This window comes from Pollachius pollachius (assembly GCF_949987615.1).
Source record: "Pollachius pollachius genome assembly, chromosome: 11".
In the NCBI taxonomy this organism is placed as follows: domain Eukaryota; kingdom Metazoa; phylum Chordata; class Actinopteri; order Gadiformes; family Gadidae; genus Pollachius; species Pollachius pollachius.
This window is the reverse complement of record NC_136944.1, coordinates 18917355-18930873: the sequence shown is the minus strand read 5'-3', so window position 1 is coordinate 18930873 and position 13519 is coordinate 18917355. Positions and strand designations below refer to the sequence as shown.

The following is a 13519-nucleotide window of genomic DNA, read 5'->3' as shown; positions in this document are numbered from 1 at the left end:
TTCCAGTACCATGTTATTGTTGTGTTAACTTGTGTGTGCCACTGCTCCCGCTAACGTTCCGAATGGATCCTCCGAACTGGACGACTCGCCGGGTTAAAAGGACTTTGATTGTGTCATTGATTGTAATTGCTTCTGATTTTCAACGTATCATAAAGAGCACTTGAATCTATTCAGCCTAGCCCTGCAGTATGAAATGTAGGCTACTCCCTATTCCGTGTGTTGCATAACTTGACACATAAACGCATGTGTAAGAATAGCCTCATTATCGAAGACAACAATGATTTGTTGTTCATAAATGTAAGTCAAATGAGAAATGCCAATCCAGATAATTGTCCAATGTCTGATCTGACACTAATTTCAGGAGCAGACCTCGTCCTCCACTCTCTGGCCGTCCCCGGAGCGGTGCGTAATGCATGACGCGCAGGGAAGGCGCGGCCAAAGTATGACCCCTATAAAAATCCAGATCGTTGGTTCCAGAGTTCAACCAGCACCACATCACTCGTAGCCAGCAACATCAACAGCACCTCACAAGGATCCGCGTGAAGCACCACAACTTTCATTCATTCATCCATCGGTGCGTTATGATAAAGAAAATGTCCCCGTCCGATAACGAGTTTGATATCCCGGCCAAGAACTGCCAGAGGATGGTCATTCTGGGCTCGACCAAAGTCGGGAAAACAGCCATCATCTCCAGGTTTCTAAACGAGAAATGCGACGACCAGTACACGCCAACCATCGAAGACTTTCACAGAAAGTTCTACAACATCAGGGGAGAATTATACAAACTGGACATTTTGGACACGTCTGGAAACCATCCCTTCCCTGCTATGAGGAGGCTGTCTATTCTCACTGGTGAGTTGGGCTTTAAAATTCTGCAGCACATGGACACTTTATTTAAAAAAAAAAAAAAGCAAGCATTATAATCTTTGCATTGGCTTGATGAAATGGGTAGCGGTGGACTAACGTACAACGTCTCCTCGTTTCTCTCGCAGGTGATGTGTTCATCCTAGTGTTCAGTCTGGACAACCGAGAGTCCTTTCTGGAGGTGCAGCGGCTCAAGCGTCAGATCCACGAGACCAAGTCGTGCCTGAAAAACAAAACCAAGGACAACGCGGACGCCCCGGTGGTCATCTGCGGCAACAAGTGCGACCGGGACTTTTACCGGGAGGTCCAGGAGGAGGAGATCGAGCATCTGGTGGCGGGGGACGAGCAGTGCGCGTACTTTGAAATCTCGGCGAAAAGAAACACTAACGTAGACCAGATGTTCAACGCTTTGTTCACGCTGGCAAAGTTACCCAACGAGATGAGTCCCGATCGTCACCGCAAAGTCTCACAGCAATACTGCGAGGTGCTGCACAGAAAGTCGTCCAGGAGCAAGAAGGCGAAGGACGGCGACGCCTACGGGATCGTGGCGCCGTTTGCGCGCAGACCGAGCGTGCACAGTGACTTGATGTACATCAAGGAGAAGGCTGTGGGATCCAGCCAAACCAAAGACAAAGGATGCATTATATGCTAGGGAATTATTTTGATGTTCAACGGACAGATCGAAATGAGACCTGAATAAATATAAACTGTGAAACCAAGAAAGATTGGACTCCAGAATATGGGAGAATCACTGCGTTAGTTTGAAGGGCTGCGTATCAGCCCGTGGAGAGCTCAGCCAGACGTTTGGCGAAGGGGAAAAACCGTTTACGTTTTGCTATTTTTATAATGAACTTGAATGTTTGTTGCATTATGAACAAATCAGTTTGGATTGTAGGCCTATATTTATTATGTCAGCATTTGCTATTTGTTATAAAGAGGAAAATAAAAAGTTTTTTTAAATTTACATCCTGTATGACTTTTTATCATCATTCCTCATTTGCACCCATTTTTAAAGGATTAAACGACTACCAATACTTCTGAGTACTTCTATTACGCCTACTGCTATAACTACTGCTGCTACTTCTACGAAATTATAATCCTAATAATAATTTACTGATGTGCATGAAATATTAACAAATCTCACAGAACATGGGATGTGAATACAATTTATTCAATAGGGTTTAGAGTTCTGCAATAATTTCACCCATATTAATCCAATGATTTATATATATGTGCAACTGCACACTAACATACAAATGCATAAAATCTAAACAAACACATTTTGATAGCCATAATTGGTAAACTGATATTTTGATTTAAACAGTAATTTTACCTAGATAAAGTCTGTTATTGATGCAAGGTAATAATAGCCACTTCTTCTGGCATGAAACTGATGCTCAAGTCATCGTGGAGTTGCCATGTTTCAATGATTCCTTATCAAGGTGTTTTAAAGGGGTGGATGCCTAAACCAGCAATTGAACGATTCTAGCAGTTGATTGGTTTATCATTAAAATTTAAAAAAATACATACATTTTGACTTAATTAAGGTTATTAATACATTGCCAGGTAATGGCAAAGGATTATCTATTCACATTACTACAGAAGTGGGACATCTGCAGATTTTTCAACTTATGATGTAATGTACATCAATAAGACCGTCATGAATGTGCACACTTTGTACTGAGTACAATAATAATCAAATCGATGAGGATGGTCTGACTGTGATACGGCTGCCTCGGTGTAGGAGGAGATTTCCTCGAATTTCAGGTTGAGTGTTGAGGTTCAATGTCTGGGGTCAAAACTAAGCTTCTCAGTGCAATGGCAATAAGCCTGAATCATCAAGGTTCAGGGACAGCTGGGAAGGTGGTTCTGGAAAATACTGGCCCCAAACCAGCTTTTACTGGCCCTTACTCATAGTAATAATTGTCAGCATTGGAACATAAAACCATACTTTTATTACTGATGTTTAATAATTTAAAACTAATACCTCAAACACAATGAACTTTCTCCTGCTGTCTCTCAACTTGCATCATGTAACAGATGGTTCTTTATTACACCTAAATAATGCAGGAATGACATCTACGCAAATGCCACCATAATGGCTCAGTTCCAAAAGTTGTTCCTAATGCCCAAGCCAAGTCTCACTCAAACTTCCCCTACACAATCTGCAATGGGGACAGTGAAGGCTGGGCTGAGCTGCTTCGGTAACATAATAGGCAACCTTGACCTTTGGTGAGCTAGGGCAACACACAACCTTCAGACTTCATGGCCAATCACATTTCTTATGTAACCATGTCTAATGATGGATTCTAATAATCTCTTATTTGCCTGGGAGAATAGCTTGATATATCCTCAGCCCCCCTGACGATTTGGAGATGTAGCTAGGTAGGGAGCACGAGTGGTAACGCTATAGACAGACTCTCGGGATCCAGCACAGGTTTATGTAAGATGGATCTATCTACAAGCCCACCCAGTGGACTCGACCATCAAGTAGGCTTATCTACCCTCCTGAGTAGAGACTCCCAAATGTGAAGTCACTATCTATATGTAAATGTATATAAAACTAAGAATTGAGCCATGAGTCCAAATGTTTTGTGCTTAAACGATCATGAAACAATTGATCCCATCCAAAATGCTAAATCAATTTTGTCTTAATCCAGGAAATGAAGAAAAGAGGATTCAGGCAATAACTCATTTTAATATATTTACACTACTGAGCAGTGAGTAAAAACAATAACGACCACGTCAAAGCACCACACATCTATGAACGTCACGGAGCACACAAGAACGACTGCACTGTTCAGGGGACGAAACACGTCGTCTTTCTCCATGGTGATGATGAAGTGAACATCCTTGTTTTTCCAATCAGCGCTCATTGTCCGAAGTCCATTTTGACATCACGATGCTTTGGGCACTTCGAACATGCATAAGCTCTTGTATTTCTGCAGCAGCTGGTTCTTGGTGCGCACCTGATCCCTTAACGATGCGAGCTGTTGTTGTTGCTCCTCGGGGCTGGTGTCGATGCCCGGCATGTTGGAGATCTGCTCCCGAGCCTCCTGGATCTTGGTCCTCAGCTTGTTCAGCTCCTGGTGGATGTCTTGACTCTCTTTGTCTATGCTGAGAGCAAAAACAATGAAGACAAAAAATATATATATATGATTTAGCCTACTGCGTGATGTGTAACCAGCACCTAACAATAAGCGTTAAAGTCACACTTGGAAATGCCTATGCTCTATGAAATGACAGAACGGGGATCTGTACTCTGTAAATCCAGACATATTTTAAATACGCATACATAATATATCCAATTTGGCGTCTTACCATTTGATAATATCATGGACTAAAGGCAGCAAAGAGCAATCTTCGCTCTCTTTTTCTTGCTTTGTTTGAACCACCGCCATTACTTCCCTTTACGAGGCGCATGTGATTTGCGTCATCAACATTACGCGCCTACACCGCAAGCGCGTCACTTGCAGTCCGCTGGCTACAAAGTGACGTTTTATCTTGAGTTTTTTTTTCGGAACTGGTGGATTAATGTTTTTTTAACCTTGTAATCTTGCATTGTTCCCAACTGGTTGAAGTAGTTGAAGAACGCAATATTGATTAAATGGATTGTTGTAGTTAGGCTTCACAATTGTGGCAAGTTATGTCAGCATCGGACACATTAAATCTTGATGAACGGCAAGCCATCATTTTAGACATAGAGAATGCAATGCAGTGTCCCAATAAAATTCCATTGCAAAGCTATTGCAACACCTGCATTTACATTTAAAGGAATCACAGTTGTATTTATTATGCTGTTGACTTGTGTTAAGTTGCTTGATCTTTGACTCACAAATAGTATAAAATAAAATAATAATAAGATAATGAAAATATAAGTAATACATATAATTTATATATTCGGATATTTAATGGACATTTAACATTACATTTAAACATAACCTGTATTGGTTTGGCTGATAAGTAATATGCAGGCTAAGTGCACTGAGTCATACAGTCATGTCGCCATGTCTCTTTATTCAGGTCATGTGGGGGTGCCAAGTCTCCAACAGATCCATAGTTTGCGGACGGTTACGGGTGACTTTTGCCACAAATGAGCACACATGAATCTTATGTTTGTTTACATTGCACGTGGAAAGACTATGAATAAGATACTTACCTACTGCATCAATATTAGCTGGTTATGAACCAAAATTGCTCAACATTGTGTTAACTGCCATGTGTCCACTTGATGGCCACCTTTACTGTTGACTTCAAAGACCTGGAAACGTAAACACTGGTACCTTTAAGTGGTCATATTAATGTTTGCACATTGACATTGTAGTTCTGAGGAATATTATAAACCTGAGATTGCGTTGGCGAGGCACGTGTGGTTTCTTGTCACACGCAGGCAAAAGAGGACTAAGCCCTTTTTAATCTGTAGCCTGGTGCAAATTGAAAAAAGTGTAATAGTAGCATATATATATATATTTTTTTTTTACTAACCTTTATTTTTCCAGGAATATTCTCATTGAGATTCAAAATCTCTCTTTCAAGAGAGTCCTGGCCAAGAAGGCAGCATACAAACATTAAAAGTTTCACATTAAAAAACAAAATTTCACACTAAAAACAAGACACAATATATATATTTTTAAAAAAGTCACAAAGCATCAATCTCATTGGCAGTAAGTCAGTGTTCAGTAACCGGGCATGTAAAATTTGTGGATAAATAGTCCTTGATCCTGCTTTTGTAGTTGTTCATGGTGATTAGGGATTCCAGTTGAAGGTGTTCCTGTAGCTTACACCATGATGAGGGGGCAAAAGATTTAAAGGCACTAACACTTTATTTGTGTTAACACTTTTATTTCTATACAAGAAACCCAGTTTCATTTTTAGCTTTTTAGTAAGACACTCAATGTGATGTTTGAAAGACATTTTCTTCTAGAAAAAAGCCCAGGTATTTGTAGGTTGCAACTCTCTCGATCACTTTGTTCAGAGTAACAATCTGGTTGTCATCCATATCGGTGTTTTCTTACTTCTTGTAAACCAGATCATTTTGGTTTTGTCAATATTTAGTCCAAGTCTTAATCCATGTAGGTTTTGCTGAACAACAGCACTTGCTAAGGATAAAGCAGAGCTATACATAGTGGTGTCATCTGCGTAAAAATGGAATTTTGTATTTGTAACATTGCAACACAAATTATTAATATAAACTGTAAATAAAATAGGACCCAAAATGGATCTTTGCGGGACACCATAGTGTATATTATTACAGCTAGACAATAAAAGCATATTAGTTGTAGCAGTAGTAGAAGTAGTGATAGTTCATGTTCAAACCTACATGTGAAACACAGACCCAGACCCACACGCCTACACACATGCAAACACACACACACACATGCACGCACTCATGAATAAATGCACGCAGACACACCCACACACACACACACACACACACACACACACACACACAGTGCACATGCACACTCGAACACACACACACATAGCCACATATCGAGAGGATTAAAGGGACAACTGAGTAAGCCAGCATTGCTAGGAGACGACAACATGACCCAGAAGAGTGATTTGTGGTAAGGGTGTCCGACTCCCACCAGAAAAATACTGGATGGATCCCCTAAGTCCGTAGCCTAACTCCCAGTCACCATTGAATTCAAACCACTATGATTAAAGCATATGACTAAATAATAAATAGTGTCGGAGTTCAGTTACTCAGCAGAAAAATTGCATCATGTTTAGAGCTAATATTTTTAATACTATGAGACAGACAGAGAGAGATATTGTTGAAATATTGCTGTTAAGAGCTTTGTTGAGCACAACCTATTTCCATTGTTGTTGTTCCTCATTCTTACCTAGTATACACATCACAATTTGTTCTGCTGTTGTCTCTAACTGATTTAAAACCTGTTTCTGAGTCACACCTACTTCATGACCTTGTGGCGGTCTTCTGATTGAATTGTGCCGTTATGGTCCTGTTGTTTTGCTGTTTTCGTTTGGCTATTTGAGCGATGAGGTTAAGCGCCCTCCGTCTCGTGACTTCATAAGCTTGAAAAACTATAGTATCAGACTGTCACCTACAATGACCATGACTTCTCCTTGTCTTTATTTATTGTCCATTAACCATGGCTAAATGGATATCCTCAGGAATAGCTTTTAGAAATAGATGATGTGTTGTTGTAACATTTAATTGTTTGCAGATGTTAAGACTTGGTGATTGTCTTTTACCCTTTTCTGGTTGTCTGGTTAGTGGAGATTTAATACAAAAATGACTTTATAATTGCACTAGAGCTGATGTTAGTTGTGCCCTAAACAAACATTGCATTCAATAAATATTCAAATGAAACCAATTACGCTTTATTAAATGCAAAATGTGTGTGCGTGTGTGTGTGTGTGTGTGTGTGTGTGTGTGTGTGTGTGTGTGTGTGTGTGTGTGTGTGTGTGTGTGTGTGTGTTAGCTTGTTCACAGAAAGCATCTTCTCGGAACATCATCAAAGATTATATGATGGTTTTCCTTGGTTCTCATAAAATCATAAAACAATTTGGCCAGGCGCAAACAGCAAGAGCATTTAAGCCATTTAATATAATCTGTTTTGTATACGCAAATATAAGCTTCCAATTATTTTGAAAACTGTGGAGCATTTACGTACGAAACGTCTATTTGAACAAAATCATGCTTTGACCAGACATCAACCGACATAACTTGTTTAATGAATTCATAATTTATTATACATTTATAGTAACAACAATTAACCATAACCATACATTTTTACAGAAAACAGTATTATATAGCCCTAGTTTAACATATCCTATGAATACCTATAACGAACACCTTTAAACAGTGTAAAGGAAACCAATTTCTGCTGAAATTCAACGTCAAACGAAAAGGTGAAATACTTTCGGTAATTTGCCCTCGACTGCCCCCAAGTGAAATGGAGAGAAAATAACATCTCATATTTCTGATTGGCTTACAAGTAGAGTAGTCCTATAGCCTTTATACCAAGATAGGCAAGGCTATTATTTATTATTTCTCCCTGCCAAAATGTGTTTTATCAATGCGCTTTTGCTCATCAATTCGGCTATAGGATACAGCTATAGGCATGTAGGTCTATTGGGAAAAATAAGTTATGATTCACAATAAAGTGACCAAAAGAAATATGAAATATAACGTTGTGCTTGTATTATTGGTGCTTCATTGAAACCGAGTGTTTAGTGGAACAACTTGCCTTTTCTATACTGAATTAAACAATGCTTAGAAATATCCGAGCAGGGATACATAGCAATTTTATGACCATCATTAGGTAGTTAATGATGTCTCCCCCCCCCCAGCAGAATTTGTGTTGTACAATCCACAATATGACCGCTAGAGGGTACGCTTTATCTGCCTATTTATTATAACCAATCTCATAGGGGGTTTCATATCATGTCTTCATACCTGACCTCGCCCAGATACAAGCCTCTTTCGTGTTTGGCAAATGAAAAACACAAATATTTTAAAGCTATCTAACTAAAAAGCATGTTAAAAAAGATGTTTTATTTAAAATGAACAAAGAAAGGCAAAACATAGTAAATACTAACAAAATATGACTGGCACAGATTCAACCAATTAACACACTCTATTTTGCTATCAGATTCACATAAAAAGAAAGAAATTAGTGCACCAATAATAAGCAAATTCTTGCTGCAGAGCAGTGTGACACAACTGGTGAATCATTTTGTTTCCCCAAACATCCTAACTGGGAGGTGTTTGTCGTTTAGCCCAGAGTCGCCCAGCGAACTCAGAATCCAGATACACGGCGCGTCCTGTGCACCAAAACACGCGCACCCAGAGTACTCCCAGGGCTACGTTATGACGTAACCCCTTTGTGTTGGCAAATCACGGTTTCTGTTGGGCGGGCTTTGTGAAGCCCGTGGCTCGCTGCTAGCTTCAAAAAGAATGCTAACTAACCGTGAGAGTGGGAGTAGAGCTAACGTGAAAGGAACGGAAACTGTTCCAACCTTGTACTGTTATTAACAACGTGCGACTCTTTTTAACTAGCCATACGACGGGACGTACAGCTAGTCAACTCAAGGACGCGTGTTTCAGATGTCCGAGTCGTATTCTGGATATTACCTCGGCTGTCCCGTTTCCAAACGGAAACAATTTCTGTACAGATAGTTCGTGCTAGCTAGCTACATCAATAAAGTATCAAAGCGGCTCTTTTATCATCAGCTTTAGAGCCGAACTGAATGTTGCATCTGTCATGAGTCCGGCCGGGTGCTCCCATGTGAACGGTTATAAGGTGGATAATTGGAAACAGAATCTACGAGTTATATACCAATGCTTTGTTTGGAGTGGCACCGCTGAGACCCGGAGACGAAAGGTAAAAAAAAAAAAACCGCCAGGAACGATGAATGTAACGTTAGCTACAGGAATGTTTTAACCGATATGTACTGCATAATATAAATGACGGGAGGGCAGGCGAAGCACCCACGTGAAGCCCCTCACACGACTCGCCTCCCGGGCGCTGCTGTCTCTGATGGGGCTGCTGCTTATTCTCGGTAGCCCGACTGCTTCTGAGAAGCCTGGGTGGTTATGGAGCATAGTTATTGTTGGATAGGTTATCGAAACGACCAACCCACACAGTGGCCGACGGCGACGTTCACTTGACTTGGGGTTTGATTTTGTTCTGGAAGTCAATGGATTACGAAGCTGTCTTGCGTGATTGTTGATTAACTGATCCCGGGCTATGGATGAGTCGTAGACCGAGGGGCATCGTGATTTCCCGAGAAAACTTGCCCATTGTGTCGCCACACACGCCCCCTCCCTCCATCCCCCACTCCCCCAAGCCACACGCTTGTCCTCTGTATTGTAAAGTGGGGGTCCCCTCCCAAGGAAGGTTAGTTCCTCATCGCTATCCTCCACTTCCTCGTAATGTCTGATACTGTGTCACCTTTGCGTTATTCGCTTTTGACAATGATTGTATTGTATTCGATACGTGACAACCTATCATAGATGCATACTATTTGATGTTTCTGTTCTGTGTCATGTTTTTAGTCGCAAACCTTTAATGGTAGTCAATAATGCTAGGACTGAAGAACTCCCCTTGGTATGGTATTGCAGTTTCAATTTGAGTTTTCAGCAACAACAACCCCCCCCCCCCATCATGCATATGTCATACATTGTTTTTATTTTTATTTTGTTGTGATGAAATAGGTTCTTCAGAATGATGCGGGATGGACAGCATTGGTGAGTTGATACAGGACAGCCCCTCCTTACACTGACAAAAGTAGAGCTCAGATGAGTATACTGAAAACTAGCTTTCTCTATGTTATTCGTTACCATTATATTCAATGTTTGAATTATAGGTTCTGGATGTAGTTCAATAAATGAGCTATATCCTTGATTGTTCAAGTCAGCCAGATCGATTGGTGACAGTGAAGCAGAAATGTAATGGTTTCGTTACAGCGGTATCTCGTGTGAAATACTCGGCACTTAATGGACAATGACCTTATTGTTTGTACATTTGTTAGTTTGTACTTTCAGGAGGTTCATACACCCTCCCTCTTCCAATGTGTAGTGATTAACTTTGATGTTCGGCACTGTCTAATTTTATTCAAAAGTATTTAAGCGGCTCTTCCTGCAACGTGCGTTGGGAATCCCTGCTCTAAAGGTAACCGGAACAGGTTAGCACTTGGACTTGGCCTAGTAAGCCAAATGCAAAGGATAATTGATCGAAGTACAATTGCGCAAACCTGACACGTCATTTGCGTGCGGCTTAATTCGAGACAAAAAGATGCCCGTCCCTGTTTTGATTCAGGTTCTAAGAAAGACGCTACAGTAAGGCTATGAGGATCTTTGTTTCTAAATGGATCCATCTCTGTAAAATGAAGTCAAACCGTCTTAACTCTTACTGTCCCGATAACACCAGCAGCTAAAGCAGAAGCACTTACAGCGACCGCACTACTGTCTGTGTATTTGAAGTTTGACATTTAGTGTGTTCAGTGTCTTTAATCGAAACCATTACCATTACTTTATTGTTTTTCTACAAATCTTACACAGGTCTTGTTTATGGCCGGGATTTGCGTGGCCAGGGAGCAGTCGGTTTTGTAAACAGAACAAAACGATGGAGGGAGGCATATTTGTGAGCATGTAACATAGGTTTAGCCCCTTTTTAATTGCAGCCCAAGGTGAGCCATTCTTTCCTTTTGATTAAATGTAAGCCTTACAAATGGACTGAATGACATCCATGCTTCTTGAATCAATAGGTTTATTTCATTTTATTTAAAGTAAGAAGGTATGGAAGCTAGTAATAGTAGGTGGGTCCTTTCAGTGCCATGTCGGTTGAACAACTAGTCTACACAAGGTCAGAATGGCTTTGACTAGCTTATTTTCATAAGGCTTCAGAGAATCTGTGTGTGGATAATTCCTATTTGTTTATAAACTAGTCAGATAATTACTTGTATAGCAGTACCAGCCGAGGGTCAACCTGACCGTACACCAATAAACATATTGTCAGGTGGAAGGGGGAAGAAGTACTGTTTTTAATGGAGATTTACTTGTTTTCCATCCTTGATAATGGTATTCCTGACAGTCAGAACTCCACCCAAGCATTCTTTCTGTAAAGATAACATGCTAATAGTAAAACAGTGGGTCATTGCCTGTATTGCGGGCTTAGTAAGTGGTGCCCGGTTTCTCCCTAGACTACCTTTTTGACACACAGCGTGACTGTCAAGCCCCTTGGTTTTAGCTTCTGCATTCTGACGTAACCCATAGGCTTCACTTGTACTTCGCTTTGGACAAAGGCATCTGCTCAGTGTAAAAGTCTCCCTTAAACAGGACTCAAAAAAAAATATATATTTGTGCTGCACATTCTTCCTTTTAACCTAGTAGCAAGTGTAATGCCACCAACAACATGCCAGCGACATGATGAATAAAATAACTTTCCAATTTTACGAGAAAGCATTCTATATGACACTAAATGTTGACTCTGACTGGTCATTCTTCATTCTTAACATGGCTGGTCATCTGGATGTTTCCTGGGGTTCACTGAACCAAACTATGATGTCTGGAGAGGCTGTTTTGAGAGAAGTGAGAGCACTGACAGTGACAGCAGAGGTTGGATGAGGTAACCTTGAAATAAATCCAAACAAAAAACGAACCAGACTCTGCACTTATGGTAACATAGCATTTTTGATGTGAATGCCTTTCTCCAACACTCAGAATCAGAGTGGTCGACTGTGTCATATTTGACTGGTTGATGAAAGTAGAAATTTGGTATCGGGATATTTGTGCTCCGTAGCACAACTGCTGCAACGTATGCGTTGCATTATTTGACAACTGGATAGAGAGAAAATGAACGCCACCTTTTCAGAGGTGTATAAAGGGAAGCTTGGGCTATTTATTCAGACCTCATTCTATGCTTGCCTTGGTTCCTTCTCTTTTTTCCTCCCTATTTGTGAGCCTCCTTTCTGCTGTCCCTATTTTCTCTCTCATCCAATGTGTTTACGGACTGAGCTGCAACCTGTCATCCGCCTTGAGCCAGGCGCAATTCCCAGTCGATATGCAAGGACATTGGTGCAAAATCTGTCACCTGCTCTGCATGCAAAGTCTAAATCCCAGGTGGAGAACAAGCAGTGGAATGAATACATTTATTCACACAGCGTAAGACAAGGCATATCGCCCATTCCATCAACCTAAAGGTGCATTTAAATGATTACATTTCTAGATTAGCATGTAGGTTCAAAGTTGCATGCTAGGGATTGGGGCGTGTATATTGGCTCCTTTTGGCATTGCCCGTGATTGCCTTCGTCTGTGTTTATAGACAATTAAAACCTTGGATCCAGTGTGGTGTACATGTGGCACAGATATACATTTCCCCAATAAGGCTAATCGAGTAGTGGATTAAAAGGGTAGATGCTACTGATTCATCTTTGCGTTTACTAATGAGAGCTCCATTAAAAGGTAATGGCTCTTCTAAAAATACAGTTCCCTTGTCTTATTGGTGCAGTGTCGGATATTATGAGACATTACACTCTCGTTTAAGGTGTGTCTGATATGCAGATAATTTGGCCATTGCAGAGATTACTATCGGACATGCCTCGTACCTTTAGGGGTTTCTGTGGAATATCGGCTCCCCACATGCCATCTTCTTTAGTTTGATCAGGTCATTTATTCAGCATTATTCATTTTCACTCTCTAACTGAGTTCCACGATACCACGATTCTCCTACATTGGCTTCAGGTTCGGGATTTTGGTCATGGTGCTTCTTTGTGTTAGTCGAGGTGAGCAACCGTTTATGGTGTTTTTCTGGAGCCCCATTGTCATGCTTTCTCTCTTAATTGGGGTTTAAAGGGCCAGTGCCACTCAAGCACGGTGCATCACCTGCCATCCCAGCTCACTGACGGATGGCTGCCTTTGTTTTTCCCTGTTTAGTTTAATCTCTTCGTCTCTGTCAACCCCTCCGAGCTATTCATAATTTATAGTATGTGGATGGACGAAGATAGGGTATGAATATTCATGAGTTCTCTTATTTATTTGTGTTTGCTCTTTTATTAAGCTGTATGAACACCTCAGTGCATTTACAATTTGTGGCCCATTGTAGCGTTCCAGTCAAGAGAAGAGAATGCCTCTTATAATTTTTCACCACCCCTAACAATTCAACGTACTTAAATGTGAGTG

At 40.8% G+C, this 13519-nt stretch overlaps 3 protein-coding genes across 7 annotated transcripts in view; 2 read left to right on the top strand and 1 right to left on the bottom strand.

The window, feature by feature from the left end:
* Positions 1–581: 581 nt before the first annotated feature.
* On the top strand, positions 582–1516 carry LOC307082142 (dexamethasone-induced Ras-related protein 1-like; the record flags this gene model as incomplete). The annotated part of the gene is made up of 2 exons (XM_079745611.1): positions 582–852; positions 993–1516. 2 exons carry the CDS (start codon positions 582–584, stop codon positions 1514–1516), a joined length of 795 nt encoding a protein of 264 aa, XP_079601737.1.
* Positions 1517–3549: 2033 nt separating this feature from the next.
* med9 (mediator complex subunit 9) lies at positions 3550–4273 on the bottom strand. Its single transcript, XM_079746060.1, has 2 exons — positions 4186–4273; positions 3550–3981 (listed from the first exon to the last, which is right to left on the bottom strand). Exons 1-2 carry the CDS (start codon positions 4263–4265, stop codon positions 3762–3764), a joined length of 300 nt encoding a protein of 99 aa, XP_079602186.1. The 5' UTR covers positions 4266–4273; the 3' UTR covers positions 3550–3761.
* A 4540-nt stretch (positions 4274–8813) lies between these two features.
* The window catches only part of LOC307082818 (ubiquitin carboxyl-terminal hydrolase 22), a 31487-nt gene continuing 26781 nt past the window's right edge, over positions 8814–13519 (top strand). For 2 of the 5 annotated variants that reach the window (XM_079746537.1, XM_079746536.1), the window contains exons 1-2: positions 8814–9221; positions 10055–10087. In XM_079746537.1, the coding sequence (XP_079602663.1) occupies positions 9102–9221; positions 10055–10087 (153 nt within the window). In that variant the 5' untranslated portion in view covers positions 8814–9101. Of the gene's footprint in view, positions 9222–9895; positions 9948–10054; positions 10088–13519 lie in introns of all 5 variants that reach the window. The other 3 variants (XM_079746539.1, XM_079746538.1, XM_079746540.1) reach the window with 2 other exon arrangements.

Excerpts from the sequence above, each read along its gene's own strand:
- med9 (XM_079746060.1), bottom strand. The coding sequence starts at position 4,265 with ATGGCGGTGGTTCAAACAAAGCAAGAAAAAGAGAGCGAAGATTGCTCT. Across the intron at positions 3,982-4,185 it reads GTCCATGATATTATCAAATG|CATAGACAAAGAGAGTCAAG; the intron begins GTAAGACGCCAA and ends TTTTGCTCTCAG.